The 17321-nt window shown below is 48.7% G+C and overlaps 1 protein-coding gene across 1 annotated transcript in view; it reads right to left on the bottom strand.

Moving 5' to 3' along the window:
- Positions 1 to 3953: 3953 nt before the first annotated feature.
- Positions 3954 to 17321, bottom strand: part of ITGA9 (integrin subunit alpha 9) — a 326298-nt gene continuing 312930 nt past the window's right edge. Inside the window, exon 28 of the mRNA XM_045798248.2 lies at positions 3954 to 8513. Within this exon, the coding sequence (XP_045654204.2) occupies positions 8415 to 8513 (99 nt within the window). The 3' untranslated portion in view covers positions 3954 to 8414. The remainder of the gene's footprint in view (positions 8514 to 17321) is intronic.

Raw genomic sequence — 17321 nt, 5'->3', positions numbered from 1 at the left:
ACCACTGCAGAAAACAGTATGGAGTTTCCTCAAAAAGTTAAAAATAGAGGGGTGCTTAGGTGGTTCAGTTGGTTAAACATCCAACTCTTGATTTTGGCTCAGGGTTGTGAGATCGAGCTCCACACCGGGCTCCATGCTGGGCATGGAGCCTCAAGATTTCTCTCTCCTCCTCTCTCCCTCCCCCCACCTCTCTTAAAAAAATAAAAACAGAATTATCCTATGATCCAGCAATTCCACTACTATTTACCCAGAGAAAATGAGAACATTGAACTTGGAAACATACATGCACCCTATGTTCATTGCAGCATTATTTATAGTAGCCAAGATAGGGAGGCTTCATCCATAGATGAATTATAAAGAAGATATGGTGTGTGTATACATACATATATTTATGTGTATAATGTGTATATATATATATATCCATATATATAATGGAATATCACTCAGCCATAAAAAAGAATGAGAGTCTGCCATTTACAACAACATGGATGAACTTAGAGGATATCATACATATAAATCAGAGAAAGACAAATACTATACGATTTCACTTACCTGTAGAATCTATAAGCAAAACTAATGGACAAACAACAGACTCCTAGATACAGAGGGGTGGTTGCCAGAGGGGAAGTGGATGGGGGGGGATGGGTGAAACAGATATAAGGAATTAAGGGGTACAAACTTCCAGCTCCAAAGTAGGGAAATCATAGAAATGAAAAGTTCAGCATAAGAAATGCCGTCACGGGCGCCTGGGTGGTGCAGCGGTTAAGCGTCTGCCTTCGGCTCAGGGCGTGATCCCGGCGTTCTGGGATCAAGCCCCACATCAGGCTCCTCCGCTATGAGCCTGCTTCTTCCTCTCCCACGCCCCCTGCTTGTGTTCCCTCTCTCGCTGGCTGTCTCTCTCTCTGTCAAATAAATAAATAAAATCTTTAAAAAAAAAAAAAAAGAAATGCCGTCAATAAAATTGTAAAACATTGCCGACAGATAGTGACTACACTTACCATGGTGAGCACTAAGTAATGTATAGAATTGTCGAATCATTTTGTTGTATACCTGAAACTAATATAACGCTATATGTTAATTATACTTAAAAAAAAAAAGTGAAGAGATGCATGTGTTTGGCTATCAAACACATTCCAGCAGAATGAAAGTGTAAGCAACTTTAGATGTAGAATGTGAAATGCGTAGCAAGAGAGTTTCTAGCTCAGCTCCACGAGGGGCCATGGGAGAAGATGCTCATTTCCGCAGGTGTGGAAGTGGCCAGGGTCTCCCTCAGAGGGGCTGGGGAAGTAAAATTCCGTGGAAACATAATGTGGAATGAGGTGCTGCAGCCAGAAACAGGGAGCTAGATATGTAAACCCGGCAACATGAGTATATCCCTAAAAGATAAAACACAGAATGAGCTCCCAGGCTCAATACCACTTAAGTGAAACACACAAAATAATACTACGTACATTTCTAAGGCCACGTATTATGTTCACTAGAACTGGTGCCTCTGGGAGAGACAGAAATGTGAATGGGGATGGGGTGGGGTGGGTAGAAGAGAAAACACAAAACAAGAAAAGGCTTTGAGGGGTATGAATCTGATTAACCAACTCTGTGTAGCTGAGATCCCCACCCCCACTCCAAATAAAGGTTTTTCCTTTGCTTCCATCCAGTCAGACTTCAGGATTTGAAGGGTACCTACTTAGGACTTAAGGCAGTTGTATTCTGAGTATCTTATACATGGTAGAGTGGCAACTGTCTGCTGTCTTTGATATGGACACTCCTCAGGGCGCCTGGCTGGCTCAGTTGGTAGAGCGCGTGACTCTTCATCTCGGGGTTGTGAGCTGGAGCTCCATGTTGGGTGTAGAGATTACTTAAAAAGTAAAAAAAAAAAAAAATCTTAAAAAATTATGTACACTCCTCTTACTCCTTAATCACACACTCCCCATCTTCCTTTGTGGGCCGGCAGATTTTTTTATGACTAATTTCTGGTTAGTGTCGTATGGGACTTCTGGGAAGGCTAATTAAAAGGGAGGAGGCATGTGCCATTTTATCCTCCTCTCTACTGTTGGCTTGGAATGTTGCCATGATGGCTGGTACCCTGGTAGCCATCCGAAACCATGAAACAACTTTAAGAATGGAAACCACACGCCTAGAAAGATAGGAGCTGATATCCTGATGATCCATGAATCTGCATACGAGAACTTAATGACCCAGACCTGGTCTTCTTTTATGTGAGAGAGGAACATACTTCTATCATGTTTAAACCATTGTTATTTTGGATTTTTTTCTATTACGTGGAGCCGGATATTAACTGATAAGGTGGGTTCTGAATAGAGGTCGATTTGGAGACAATTTCATTTTTCTTAATCTGTCATTTCTTAGAAGAAAGTTTTCCTGGAAATACTTTTAAAAATGCCCCTTGGTTTTCATCTATTTGGTGTCTTCCGAGGGTGGTAGTTACACCTTTCTTGAGATTTAATTTTTAGGATCCTTTTCAATGATAGAAGAACCATATCAAATAAGGTATAAAATGATCTGGACTAAACTTTGAGGCAGAACAGAGGTTTGGCGGCAAGCCCACATCAGCACAGAGCTGGCGATACTCTCATACCCACTTCAGTTGCATGTGTGCATAGAATGAATAGACGTGATCTCAGGGTCAGGCGGCTTTGCTGATGGATAGCTGCCAGTTGGTCTGATAATGCAGGCAGAGCTCTAAGTAAGCACTTACATTAATTCAATTACTAAGCACAGTAACCTGCTGAACAGACAGACTTTAAGGACCAGATGCAATCTGGTGGACTGAAAACTCCTGATTGAAGGGGGCTGACATCACTAATTGGTGATTTTTCTTCCTCTTAATTGTGTATCTTTTCATTCTTTTGAGGTTGTCCAGACATTTTCCTGGCTTAAGGAAACAGGTTGGGCAACCTTAGAGAAACGTACTTAATTAGTATTAGTGATGGTGGCAGGTCCTGTTAAGCCAGGAAGCATCTGGAATTAAAAGGCTTGAAATTACTCTCTGGACCATTGCCCTCCAGAGTCAGGCTCATCAATGCTCTTTGTTGCAAACAAATCTCTTCCCTTTCTAGACTGGCAATTTGGGATCTCTTTTGGCTTCAGCAACTCACACTTTCCCAGATGTGATGTTATTGAAAAAATAATTTGCATATGCATCATTGTTACAAGAGAAATGCGTGCTTACTGTAGAAAACTAAAATTCAGTTAAGTAAAAAAACAACAAAGCTAAAACGTTGACAATCCCATCTCCCTAAAGGCAACCATTTTTAACCCCTTGGTGTGTATCTTTTCACACCCCCTTCTACACTGTGTGGTTTATTTGTGCATGAATTTTAACTACAGGGCAGTAAAGTAAATTTTAACAAGTATAAAGGCAGTAAGTAATGAAATAGAAAACAAAAACCAGCAGATCTGATTGGTACAGCCAAAGGCTTATTCTTGAAAAAGACTGGTAAAATAGACACATCTTTGTTGGTCTCCTCTGAGGGAAAAAGAGAAAAACACACAAGTGAACAACATTTGAAGTAAGCACAGGGACGTAACTAGACAGATGGAGATCACAAATCTAAGAGAACACGATGTTTGTAAACGTGTAAGGATGCTACCGAAAAGGTTCTGGGAAAAAGCTTGGTGGCTGGTGGAAACACGTGGAAGCAGTCTACTCGCCGTGAGGAATCCACTCCATTTAATCTGGGCACTTTTAAGATCAAAGTCCTGGGGTGTGGCCCCCGGCAGGTGAGTGAGGCACAGAGAAGGTGGTGGCTGAGGGATGGAGGCCACAGATAGGGGCCAGTTCAGCCACATTGAGGGGGTCGCTCGTGCACGACTAGACAGACCTGCACATCCTCTTCAATGCTCACCAAGTACTGCCCTCAAACCCTGTCTTCAACACCCTAAAAAGGTTCAAGTTCTGCATTAGCAAAGAAATTACAGACCAAACTCCTGAATCATTTGCAGCCATTTTTTATTCCAAACATGTATTTTTGTAAACCTGCATTTCCCCAACAGTGCAAGTGAATTAGAAGTGACTGCATAGACTTTAATACACGTGACTTTGTAAGGAGGAACACCTCTCCCACCAAAATTCCGCAACGGAAATATACATGGATGCATCAGTCAAGTTCTGGAAGTGAAGTTAGCGTGGGTGTCTGCCATGCAATTAATCACTCGTAAAGCTTTTAAACTCACTCTGCCCGTCACACCGTGCACGTTAGAATTAAAAAAAAAAAAAACAAACCTTAACAAAGTCTGAAATCTAGATCATTGTGCTATAAAGCATTGCACCACATGGGAAATTTGTTCATTATCCCCCCAACGTGCTGAAAACCGGAAGACATTCTAGAAGGTTCATCTTGACCCTACTGGCTCCGTATCCTCCCTTCAGCCATTCTTTGCTTCAGAAAACATTCTCACTGTGTATACCACTGCTCTATAGAGCAGTGCAGCACATCGCCGAAACCGCTGTCCATTGGAGCTTTTCTGAAATGACACTCACTTTCTGCCTTCTGTCTTCTACAGGCCCTTCCCCGCATGACCATCCTTCTGCAGTGCCTCTAAATTCCCGGAAGTTTGAGTCAGGGGTACGTAGGTTTCACCAAATGCACATTTCCGATGTGACCTATGTGTAACTGAATGGCATTCCCCTGGCCATAAAGCCTTTTCCAAAAATAAAAGTAGTCGAATAACCTTTAAAAAATGACCCTCTAGGGCTTTAACAGGTAGCATACAGCACATGTATCGCTTGGGGGCTCTATTATACTTCCGCACTGAAAACAGGTCCCAGATGTTCCTGCTAGTTTTCTGTTTGCTTTTAGCCTCCTTGTCTTTGGCTCAAAGACGGTAGGCTATGCATGACTTGGTGAAGGAGAGCTATTGGATTTTCTACAACATTTATCAGACTTCAGAATCCTCCTGGTGATGGAATCTTCCCGAAGAGCTGACTGAGAGACCTGATTCCTGATGTCTGCCTGTCAGTCCCCATAAAGCCAGTGGACCCACTTCCTTCTCCTAGTGTCACCTTGCTCCTAAACTTCATGGCCTCTTCTTGGAGACAGGTCTAGGACTCATGGTGGGGATGTTCTCAACTCATGAGTCCCATATCAACGAAGCATAAGTGAATCATTTTTGAACAGAGAGCATGATTTTCCTCAATTTTTACAAAGGTCCTTTTTCATATTTAAAAAGCGTCTCCATATTTCTGACAGTGGAAACCATACTGAATCTGTAACTAAAAGCTGCCAGTTGGGTAAGAGAGACTATCTGACAGGATTCCACAGTGAACCCATAGGAGCAGGAACGTTAGAAACAGGAACGCACTGTGGACTTTTAAAAGAATATTCTGGAGGAGTAACACACAGACACCATTCACCCTGCCTGCTTCCCCTGAGAGCCTCTTGGGAGCTTCTGAGCTGGGGCGGAGCTGGATAGATGCCCAGCTGACAGTGGGCTCACAGTGGCTTGGCATCTTTATCCACGTGTTAAATGGCTCCCTGTTGCCCCACCTGCTACTTGGCCCCATCGGACATGCAGAGGAACCAGCCTTCTCCAGACAGATTCCTGCAGTGGCTGCCGATGTTTGCTCCTGGTGACGCCAACACCAATTTTTTATAAAACTGTCCTATGAAGCCTTAGTGATCGCCTGAGTATATGAGTACTCTTGTGGGTCTACCATCAGAATCGACCAGAGGCGAAGAGATCCTGGCTCTGAGACTGCCCACAGGAGCAGGGTGAGTCCTCCTCTAGACCACTGCCATGCGTCTGCACCCCTTGCGGGAAGCTGGTTAGTGGCCATAGCGGCATGTGTCCAAAGCCACTGATGGAGCTGACCCAGGCCTAAAAAATCACCTAAGAATCTTCAATGGTTTATTAAAGGACAGTGTGACACAGTGAACAAGAATCCCTCAAAGGAAAGCTACACGTGGGGTCTCAAGAGAATCCACACTCTACACTCCCCCTGCAGGGAGGTTTGGCTCTCCAGGCCAAACGTGCCTATGGTGTTCTCGGGGGAACTCGCAGCACCTAGCACCACAGGGGCCCACCAAGTATCCTTGAAAGGAGTGACTAAGACCCGCTCAAAGCTGCTTTTACTACTTTTGATAAAAGTTCCAGGTGAACTCTGAGAACTGGTTTCTTTGCCTGCATCTGCCCAGTGGTTACCTCTGTGCCTCCGTGCCTCCATTAGAAGCAACATCCCTGACTTCTTTCTAAGATCAGCCTCGTTCATGCCACAGACCCTCTGGCTTGGTCGTCTATCCCCATATTCACCAGAGGGGACACGTGATACATACATCGTCTTCCTGCATCAGAGTCAACTGCATAATGAGGGATGAAAAGACACTTATGTTCCATGCCGGTTCACAGCTGCCCAGCATCCTCACGATTCTGGCCCACCTTGAGATGTCTTTGCAAATATCAGCCAAGTATGTGCACAGAAAACCTGTCTCCTCTGGAGCAGAGTTCTGTGTCTTTGCAACAATGTTCACAGACCCCCCAACATGTTAGTTTCCAGCAAACAAGGCTGAGTGAGAAAGATCCTTCGTCTTATTTGTTTCACTCCCATTCGATGCCATCTGTTAGGTACCTGGGGCATCGATGGGCCGTAGTAAACCACAGGTTTTAAGGACTCTTTGTCAGACCCTGTTCTTAGCCACGTGGTTTTTCTCTCAGCAGACGGTTTGTGGGGACAGCAGCCAGAGCTGCCACAGGCACTGACTGTTCACTGTGGGCCAGGTGCGGTGCTGAGCACACTACACCCATCGTCTCATTGCCCTTTTAGAAAATCACATTGCACTCAAAACCGGGCAGCAGTGCCTCTGATAATAAACACGGTCAAACAGGGAGACTGGAACTGAGGGCCCCAACTCAGCACTCGCGCACGCAGGAGGCAGGGCAGATGTCTGTGCTATGCCCAGATCCCTGTGCGTCACTTCTTTCACGTTGTGTCTGGACGACCCCCTCCTCCCCTGCCAGGGGGCTGGGGCTGCACTTCCAACTTTCCTTTAGAGGACTGCCCTCCGGCTATTGGAGACGGTCTGCCAGCAGGAACCGAGAAGAGTGGGAAGTTTACACCTCCCCTGGGTGCAAGGATATGAAAGCTCAGCTCCTTTGCCTCAGGTTGGGGCAACTCTGAGACCTCACTCGCCCTCCAGAGCGCTTGCAAGATCAGGCTGAAGCTACCCTCCACGGGATGTCCTTTGAAATGGCACGCTTACCTGGCTTCCTCCCCTCCCCTGCCCTGCTTCCCTCACACCCCCTACTGCGGTCTTCTGGGCCCAGGACGCTCCCTTAATCAGTTACTTGCATGCAAATCCTTGTATCAGAGTCTGCTCTTGGGGAACCTCACTGAAGACACTATTTTAAAAATGAAGGACAGGTTGAATGGTCGGTCATCTCTGGGAGGGGATCTGCAGTCACCATTAGCTGGGACAGCAAGAACGGGAGGGGAAGTGGAGACCTCTGAACTCGATGAAAAGGCAACGCATCACAGCATTCAGACACAAGTCTTTGCTCGGTGAGCACCGATTTAGTCCCTGTGGTGTGTGGACTCTGATGCATGATGTCCAGGACGAGACACCATTCTGAGGTTTACCAGATGACTGAATGGCCTTGCCCCCAGGCTCTTATCTCAGTCCAAGCGGAGGAGGGTGTGATGTCTGCTGTACAGGTGACAGAGAGCGGACCTGGGCCAGGATCAGGTTTTTCCACCCAAATTCCTGCTGGAAATCTTCCAATGGAAGGTACATATGAAAAACCACTCATAGTTCTTTAGCACATTACTTCGAACTTGACTCCAGCAATAAAGAAGTGAACTGTCCCGGGGTCTTGCCACCACCACAGTTCATATGCAGCACCGCCAGCTCCGTGGATTCACCCCACGAGTTTTCTTCAGATTATTTTATCCACAAGTCTCTTTTAACAGCAAGTTCCAAAGCACGATCAGATTTTTATCCTTTAAAATTTGTATGAACGCACATGTACTTCCAAGCTTTCAGGCCAGATATCAGTGCTTGAGTGAATTATATAACTATTGAATAGAAATAATAAAACATCGATACAAATATAAAGACATAATCAGTATAAAAGGCTTATATTTATAAAAATACTTTTAGGTAACAGTTTTCCCCTGAGGGTTGACCACGTGTGTTGCATCCATAAATATCGCTCAGCTCTGTAACTTGCTTTCCAAAGGTCGGAGTTCATCTCTAAAAGGAAATGGGTGGTGGCTCCAGTCATGTGACCTGGCCAGAGTGGCTGCCTCAGGTTGGCTCCTGGGCTTGGTAACATGAGGAAGAGAACAGCATCAGTGGGGCCTCCGAAAAATCTGGAGAAGATTCTTTCTTCCAAATATGGAAGATACAAAGGTCAAGGACAACAGGTGAATGATCGGGTCACGTGACTGGTGTGGCAGGTCACTGGTTTTTCTGGACCCAGTCCCAACCGTCTTCGTTCTCTTTCCGGTTTTTCTCAGCTTCAATAATTTCTTTGTACCTTCGGCGAAAGAAGCCCATCTGAAAGGCAGAGAGAGAAGCGAGGTTAGAATGCTGGAGAATCAGTCGTTGTGGTCCGCTGGGCGAGGAGGAGGTATGACCTACACTCACGGAGCTGGGAGGGCTCGGAAAACCCTCAAAGGATACCGACTTAGGAAAAGCATTATTGTGGCACCACCTTTCAAAATGCATGGACTTCCTGCAGGTTATCTTCTGACTGTTCCTTGTAAAGGGATTCTGGTGGCGTGTTTCCCGAATGGTGCGCCAGGGAACCCTCGTTACTGAGCATTATGTAAAGACATTGGGAATAAAATAGGTTTCATGGTCAAATAAGTTTGGGAAATGCTGCATTCTTTCTTCCTTTAAGAGCTATGGAATGTACGGGAGCCCAGTCAGGGTCTAATAAAGCCTTAGTAAAGGATCTAAGAAACTCAGGGACTTGGCCTTTCAGGAGCTCATTTGGCTTTTGATAAACCTATTCCTATCCTGGGAGACATTAGCCACTGTGGCGTAATTGATAAATACTCTCTCACAGAATAGGCTTTTAGAAGTGTCTGCAGTCTACCTCGCTGCCGCTCTAGACCTTTCTCTCAGACCTGTGACACACGCAGTGCCCGCACCACAGCTAGCAGCGTGAACTCCCCTAGAACTGGCATCTTGCCGGCTCCTATGGCAGTTTCCTTTAGCTTAGTTCCGGAAAGACCTTCCCCTCTGATGTCTTCTAGTTTTTCACATACTGGAGGGCGAGCTTCCGGCTCTTCTCACCCAGGCATCACTGCCTGATATGTAAGCCATTTTTGTAGCCCTGTTGACCTTTTCCCACGCTCAGGGAGATCCTGCCCGTCTTGTCCTTTGCTCACTGGCATTAGTGGCCACTGTTTCTGAAGTCAGACATCCCTTCCTGCCTCTGCCCTTAAACGTGACCAGCTGTGGGTTACTCCCACTCCCTCTCTTCTTGGGTATGACAACTCTCAGGTGCTTGACCTACCAGTTTCCCGGTAGAATGTGCTGGCAGGGGTAACTGGTCTTACCGCGTCTTTTTGGCTTCCTTCTCTTTCCTATCTCGCTTCCGTGCTCTGATCAGTGTTTCCTGAGGTCACCTTGCAAATCAATTACCTGCCCTCAAGCCCCCATTTCAGCCCCCTCGAATGGAGGGACTCAAACAGCCACGCACGTTCGGTCTGCCGTTGGCCGGTCTTGTGAGCCTGTAATCCTGTCGTCACGCGGGGAAATGCTCACGAGCCGCGATTTCTGCAGCGTGCTGCCAAGAGCGGATATAAACCCTGCCCCGAGGGAATCCGCACGCAAGCCCAGCTCTCACGCGTACAATCCCCCAACTCCTTCACTACGAGCTGGGCACCCACAGTCATTCTGACGGCCACAATTCTTTCCCCCCAAGAAGGGGCTGACTAGCCTCGCTGAAGACGAGAACTGTCAAGCCAGCTGCTAGAAGCACCTCCACCCGCATTGCCAGGGGAATCCCGAGAGTTCGCTTTGAGTGGACTGAGGGGGTGGGTGGGTGCGGTCTGAGCGACGGGGAGGACGCTTTCCTCAAACAACCGGCAAGGTTCTTGTGTTCTGAGCGTCCATCCTCATGGGCTGTTTTGTGGGCAGACACTGAGTTCCTAGGGTTTGCAGCCCTGGTGGTTTCTTCTCAGCATGCGTCAGAACCCCACTTTCTGACCCTCCCTCCACCCCCCACCCACGCCCACACACGCTTTTTCTCTCCTTAAATCTCTACCACCTTCTCCCCTTGGCAAGGAATGTGCAACAGGGGCCTGGCCTGGACGTTCTGGAAAAAGGCCCTCAGAGCACACCCATAGGAGGTCAGAAGAGCAACCCACGACTTCCTGGAAAGGTCTGAGGAGTTACTGCTTGAAATACCATTACGATAAAGATGTGCTTGACTGGGCAAATACGTCACGAGCACCTTCCGAGCTCAGGAGAACATAATCATGAGACTGAGGCTGGACGTGATATGGAAATGAGAGTCTTTCGCACAGAACTCTGCCGGCGGATGGTGCTATGCTTCGCTGATCCCAGGTTACTCACTTTCCGTGCCAGAGAAGTAAGTTATCTCTACGGTGGCACTAATCGAGCGGGATTTCAACTGCTCCCTTGTTATCTTTCCCATTTGTCTTAAGTCTTAGAACTCCCAGAAGATAGGATTTGCGTGTTTTGTCCCTGGAACTGAGCCCATCACCTGGACTTGGCAGCAGTGATAAACTGCAAAACTGCCCACAGTCCTGCATTCCCCGCGTCTGGGCAACTCTGTGGCGGTTCCCACCCCTTGAATCTGCACTGTGACTTGTCCTGACAATTCGGTTCCAGGCTTAGGCCTCAAGAGGCCTTGCACCCTTCTGCTTGCTCTCCAGAACTCTGCCAGGCCTCCACGTGAATGAGTTTGATCAAGACGAGAGTGCACCGGCTGAGGCCCTCCTAGACCAGCCAAGCCCCAGCTGAGGCCAGAGAACCTCCCTGTTCGGCTCAGCTCAACCCACAGACCTGTGAGCTATGTAAGATGTTGGTTGCTTTTTTTTTTTTTAAGATTTTATTTATTTATTTGACAGAGAGAGAGACAGCCAGCGAGAGAGGGAACACAAGCAGGGGGAGTGGGAGAGGCAGAAGCAGGCTCATAGCAGAGGAGCCCGATGTGGGGCTCGATCCCATAACGCTGGGATCACGCCCTGAACCGAAGGCAGATGCTTAACCGCTGTGCCACCCAGGCGCCCCGAGATGTTGGTTGCTTTTAAGCCATTAAACTTTGGGGTGGTTTGTTACGCAGCATGAGGTGGCTGATACAGTACTCCGTGTTTTGTCTGACTTCCTGAATGAATTAACACCCACAGGAAGAGAGGCAGAGGGGCAGCTGATAGGGTTAGATCGAAGGAGCCTCACTGTGCCTTGGCCTGCTGAACAGACTTTTCATGTTCATCTCCAAGCAGCACAAAAGTCGGCTCACTTTCTCGTGGCTCTGCTAGCATAAGGATTTGAACTCAAGTGTGCAAACCATCTAGCAAGGATTTAGAGCACCTGGATTCCCTGTCACATGTAGCTATCATGTGCTCTGTTACCAGAGACGTGAAGGCACCATCGTCTCCTGCCGTGATCCAGAGGCAAGCTCTTTTCTCTCAAGTAGAGTAGTGTCAGCATTAGTTGCAAGAATCAACCCCACCCCTGGAATGACTGGAACGCTGCTCTCAGAAACAGCTTTGCAAACTGTGCTCTGCTTCAACACCTCAGCGTCTCAAGAGCCCTGGGCCCCATACAATCTGTGTGTAGTCTCAGATGGAAAGTTGGAGCTGCCACTGATGTTTGCCCTCCTTCTATGCAGCCCAAAGACCATTTCTTAAAACACAGTCCACTTCATGGCTAGGGAGTGCTGGGTACAGTAGTGCAGGCTGCGCACTGCCTGCAAAGGGGGTGGTGCTCCTTACAGCACAGATACACTGGACATGTAAATGTATTACAACTATTTTCCAGCAGATGGCAGTAGAGTGTCTTCCGCCCCCCGCCCCCGCCCCCACCGAAATCAGCAGCAGGTTTTCCGAATTTTCTGACAGATGGAAGTGAAGTTTCTGAATGAAGGGGTGCTGTTTACTAGCCTGCACAAAGGTGCCATAGAGTCAAGTGGTGGCTCTGTCAAACTAATATTCTTTCTTGCATGATCAAGCTAACTCTACTTCCGAAAAAGAGACCACCACCTTTGTGCTTTGGTTTGGAGCCTAGTTTTGGCTTTGGCTATAGAACCCAAAGTCCAGGCTCTGAGTTTACCGAGCAGTGGTTCCCCCCCTACTGTGTCACCCGCGGCCTGCCCAGGACTCCAGAGCGATGTGGCAGAGGGAGCCCAGAGTCCTGTTCACTGCTCACGCTCCAACTCCTTCCCCTCTGGGCCATGTGAAGGTCATTTTCTGGCTGTGCCCCAGGCAGCGAAGGGATTCTCAGGGCTCGGCGGAAACACAACGACAGCTTTTTATGTTGGTTCCCAAAGCAAACTCCGGACTCCCAACTGTTTTCAAAGAGGTTTTGGAAATTTTGGGTAAACTGAATTTTCAATTTTTGTATTAAAGTATGGCTATATTGTGAAACAGTAAGACTTATACAATTCTGAAAACAAAGATAAACCAGGACTTCAAAGACATTTCTCTCATGCGGCAGGTCTTCCTCTCTCTTGGGCATAAACTCTCACTCCTGTTAGTCCTTGCGGTTACTTTGGGGAAAACCTTTGAGATGTGCTGGGCAAACCCATTTTGGCTGCCAGCTGAGCCCACTGGGAATGATCGGTGATGAGCTAGACCCTCGGCAGCCCCATACTCCGTCCCGATCCAATGGAGTCAATGTTGTCCTGCACTTTTTCTGGAAGCTTCCAGGGCCTGCCTTGCCACTTGAAGGGCAAAAGGCTGTGTTTATAATGGTTCTGTCTGTAGTGGAGGAAACATTCATGGAAGCCCTGGAGGAGGAGAGACTCAAGCCAAGCTTTGCTCCACTGCGAACAGAGGCAGCAGTGTGCTTTCTGGCTTTTTGTCTGTGCTGGTCCAGATAGGAGCCTGCAGCCCCACAGAGTAGCTCCCTGAGCCCTCCTGACAGATTCACACAACTTTCTAATGTACATTCATATCGAAAACCTGCCAGCAAACAACTAGGGAGACAGCAGAGCCTATGAACAGCGCTCATTAGAGAGGTGCTGTGGGAGGCTTGAGGCCTAGGAAGAAAGAAGGCCTGACCAAGCTCTGGGGTCTGCACCAGGCTCTTCCTTCCCTGCCCATTTTGGGGTGAGTGAGGGACTACCTGCACAACTCCATGGCGTCTGGCCTCCTGTGAGATCCCCACCCCCGCCTTCCCGGCCGTCGAGCTGCCTCTTGGGCGGCTATTCCGGGGACCTGGACACGCTCCTTCTTTGGACTAACTCGAGGCCTCATGTTTATGGGCCTCTTCAGTTCCCCGAGTATTTACACAGCATGTCTCTGTCTTGAGATATCAACAGTGCAACATCAGCCCAATATTTACTTCTGAGCATAAATAAGTCCCCACTGAGTGTCTCTGGCACATGGTTTTAATCGAGACATGGTGCGGCATGTTTGTGTGTGAGTGTGCATGTATTTGTGTCTCTTTCTCTGGAGGAGAAGCAAGGATGGGTTCTCAGGGCCTGGCTGGAGGGAAGGTGATAACCCGGTGACCTTTGGAGGGGCTGCCAAACCTTACACATTCTCTGAGCCATTTTACAGATTTATTTTCCTAAGTGTTTCTGCGTGAGGTCAGAAGTAACGCTCTCAAATAAAAACCATGAACCCAAAGTCAGCTTTAAAGCAGCAGGCTCTTGGAACAGGCCCAGCGGAGGGTTCAAGGCAGCCCTTTCCTGCCACGGCCTGCCTCCTCACTGCTTGGGAAAGGGAAGAGCCTGGGGGTCCCGGCCTTTTCGGGAAGGGCCTGGTCACGGGGCTGGTGAGGTGGTGCCCCTCCCTTTGCTCCAAGACATCTCGGCTTGCAAAAGGGGCAAAGAGGAGGGAGGGGAAAGGTTCCTTGTTGAACGTGGAAGGGGAGGACGCAGAGTGTTTCTCCTCCACTGAGGGGTGGCCCGTGTGTTTTGGCAAAAAGCCCGAGGGAGGGAGGGAGGGACAGAGAAGTGGGGGGGGGGCCCTAAATGAGGCTTTTTCTTCTAAAGGAAAAACGTCTCCGTATCTCCACTCTTGTGCCACTTGACTCAGAGGCTGGCTTCGGGACTTGAAGGCACTTTTTAACGCGCGAGTCCCACACAAAGTTGTTACCCTGGGGCACTTCTGGACAGCTACACTTTCTTCTATGAACAGGCCTTTACAATTGTCGCGAAGAGGCACGGGGCCCAGGCCCAGGCAGCTTCAAACCCCGTCAGGAGCCAAAGGAAAGGAGAGGGGAACTCATTTGGATTTTTCTCCCTTAAAACAGTTTCACATTTCAAAGTTTTCTTCCTGCGTGGTGGTTTGGCAGGCTACCGTAATCCTCACACATAAAGTTTAAATTATGGCTCCCAGTGTCTGCTAACATCCCAGCTCTGGGAAAGCTGATTAGGATCCATTTCAGTATTTGAAGAAGGGTCTGGTTAGCTCGGGGCCCTGGTTGTGGATTTTGTGCTGGAGCCAGGGCCTGCTGCCGCCAAGCCTGCGAGCGCCTGGGATGCCAGGGGGCAGAGCTTCGGGAAGGCCCTGGGGTCTGCCCAGAGGCAGAGGCGGGGGCGGGGGGTGGGGTTGCCCTGAGCGGTAGGCAGGGAGTCTGGGTCCCGCTCTGGAAAAGGCATCTGCCAACCTGTAAGGGGTTTCTATCGTAGATAATCAGTGGGTGATGGGCACGTTAGTAGGACCACAGTGACATGCAGGAGGGCTCAGGAGCTGAGTTTTAGCCAGCCACGCTCTGCTCACCTCTCCGGGTGTGTGTACTTGGCTCAGCCACCATGTCTGGTCACTTAACCGCATTTCCCAGAGGTCTTCCAGGCTGAGTAAGGGCTCTTTGGTTGACCGCCGTCCCTTTGCCCAGAGCCTGTCACCCAGTAGGGACCCACTGCTGCTTGCTGAATGAAGGCACGAACCATCCTTCAAGTACAGCATGCCGACCCACAGGCCTGTGCGGCAGAAAAATGCAACAGCACAGCCACCTGCCCTGTTCCGTTTTCAGCACCACGCTACGATCTGTGTCTAGGTGGCGCATTCCTGGGAACAACCATTTTTGGCTCATCAGCTCGAGGGACTGGCAAGCAACCAAGACAGCAAGGTCGGGGGTCACTCTCAAGGGAACTTCAGGACTGTGGCTCTGTAAAGGGCAGAGGACGTGAACAGTGCTCACTTGTCTTCAAAGGCCCTCGTGAGGCAGGTCCTGGTCAGCAGTGGCAGCTGGGTACCACTCTGTGGCTTTCCCCTTGATAGGGAGGAGGAAGTTACCTATGAACTGTGGCAATAAGCCCGAACCATGAAGACCTCCCATGCAAGTTAAATCAGGCTGGCCTTAGTCCAACGAATCAACGGACTTCTATGCTCTAGACTGTCGATATGATATTAGGTCTCGATTCACTATACACAAGGCATCATTCTTAGGTTGTAGACACAGGAATCACAGTTGATAGGGGGTCTATAGGTGAAGTTTTAGGAATATGTAGGTCTTCAAAATAATCCTATGTTTCTCTTGCCATTTTCAACTTCCTCTAAAGTCAGCATACTTAGCCGTTTCAGAAAGATGTTTTTCTTAAAGAAACTCCCTCTGCCAACCTCCTGCCTGCCTTGCAGCTTTGCCTGAAGAGATTACCTACCCTGAAGGCCGTGTGCAGTCATGAATGTTGCACCAAGATTTACTTTTATTCCCTTTCTCTAAAGGAGCTCAATTGTGATTTTATCTCTGACACTATGGAAGAGAAATGAGTTTCAAACACTTTAAAACAATAGCGCCTTTTAAAGGAAAGACTGAGAGTCTGCCCGTATTTCTGAACATTGTGAAGGTGGCAGATGAACGGTGCCCACAAACCCTTAGCCACTCTTCCTACTGAGATGTGGGGCCTACTCCCCCCCTCGCACCTGGGCTGGCATGAGACTCCTCTGACCAGCAGAGTACGGTGAGATGGTGCCAGGCCAGCTCTGGGCCAGCCTTCAAGAGAACTAACAGCTTTTACCACGCTTTCTTGGTAGGAAGCCACCATGTAAGAAGAGAGACCCGTCCCTGGGGAGGTTCTGAGTCTACATGGGGGGGTGCTCAGCTAAGTCCGGCCCCCCAGCCATGCTCACCAAGTGTCAGCAATGTGAGTGAAGAGGTCTCGAACTCCTCAGACCAGACCAGCCCCCAAATAAATGCCGCCCAGTAACCCTACTCAATGTCATGGGGAGCAGAAGAATCACCCAGCTAACCCCTCCCTGGATTTCTGACCCATACATTTGTAAGCTATAACGTAATGGCTGTTGAAAGCCACGCAGCCTGGGGGCAGCTTGTTACATGGCAGTGGCTCAACGGTACAATATAAAAGCCCACGGTGTGGGTAACAGCACCACCGCCAATCCTGAAACCTTGCTGGGGTGAATGCCTTTGCGGTATCTGCCTAATTTGCTTCTTCTATGCGATTTGGCCCAACCCCCTGCCTCCAGCCACAGTGGTGGACGTTTTCTCCCCCAGCCTTGCAGAACTGGGCATCGGAGCTGGCTGGTCAGCCTGTGGCTGGGGCTAGAAGTCACTGAGGTGTGCTTCTCAGGAGCGGTGGAGGGCACCTGTTTTCTTCCATGTGCAGGGAAGGGTGGAGAGGCAGGTCTGCTTTGGGAGAACGTGATGCAGGTGTGTAGAGGGGCAGCGGTGAGGGGCTGCGTGGGACGAATAGAGTGAGGAAAGAGGAGATTGTCTGGCTTGGTTTCTGGATGCTTTCTGGGTCTGGATGTACACATTTTTGGGGTCTATGCATACCCTTGCATCCGTAGAATTCTCTTTCTTAAGTGGCTGTGAATGGATTTCTGTTTTTTTTGTTTTGTTTTGTTTTTTTGCAACTGAAAGAAAGGGCCTTGGTAATGCCTGAAATGAGTATGCTCAGCCCTGGAAACTGAAGGGAAAGCTGGCCAGACCAGTGAGGTGACAGGAATGTCCTTCTGTTGAGCTTCCCCCTGCTAGGTGAGGGGCACTGGGAGTGACTCAAGCCAGTCTAGTCTCCTACAGGCACCACACACTCAGAATGCCTCACACCAAGCGACTCTTTTTCCAAAATGACTTCAAATCCTGCCTTCCTTACTTTGGCTGAGGGAAACCATCCATCGTCTAAGCTAAAAACAGAGAGAGACTGCTACTTTCATTCCTTCCGACCTCCTCAGTCCAACCGGCCTCCAACTCCTGCCT

This window comes from Ursus americanus, chromosome 20 (assembly GCF_024610735.1).
Source record: "Ursus americanus isolate L20-20 chromosome 20, mUrsAme1.1.p, whole genome shotgun sequence".
NCBI lineage: Eukaryota > Metazoa > Chordata > Mammalia > Carnivora > Ursidae > Ursus > Ursus americanus.
The sequence above is the reverse complement of the archived record's forward strand: the minus strand, read 5'-3'. Positions and strand labels throughout refer to the sequence as shown.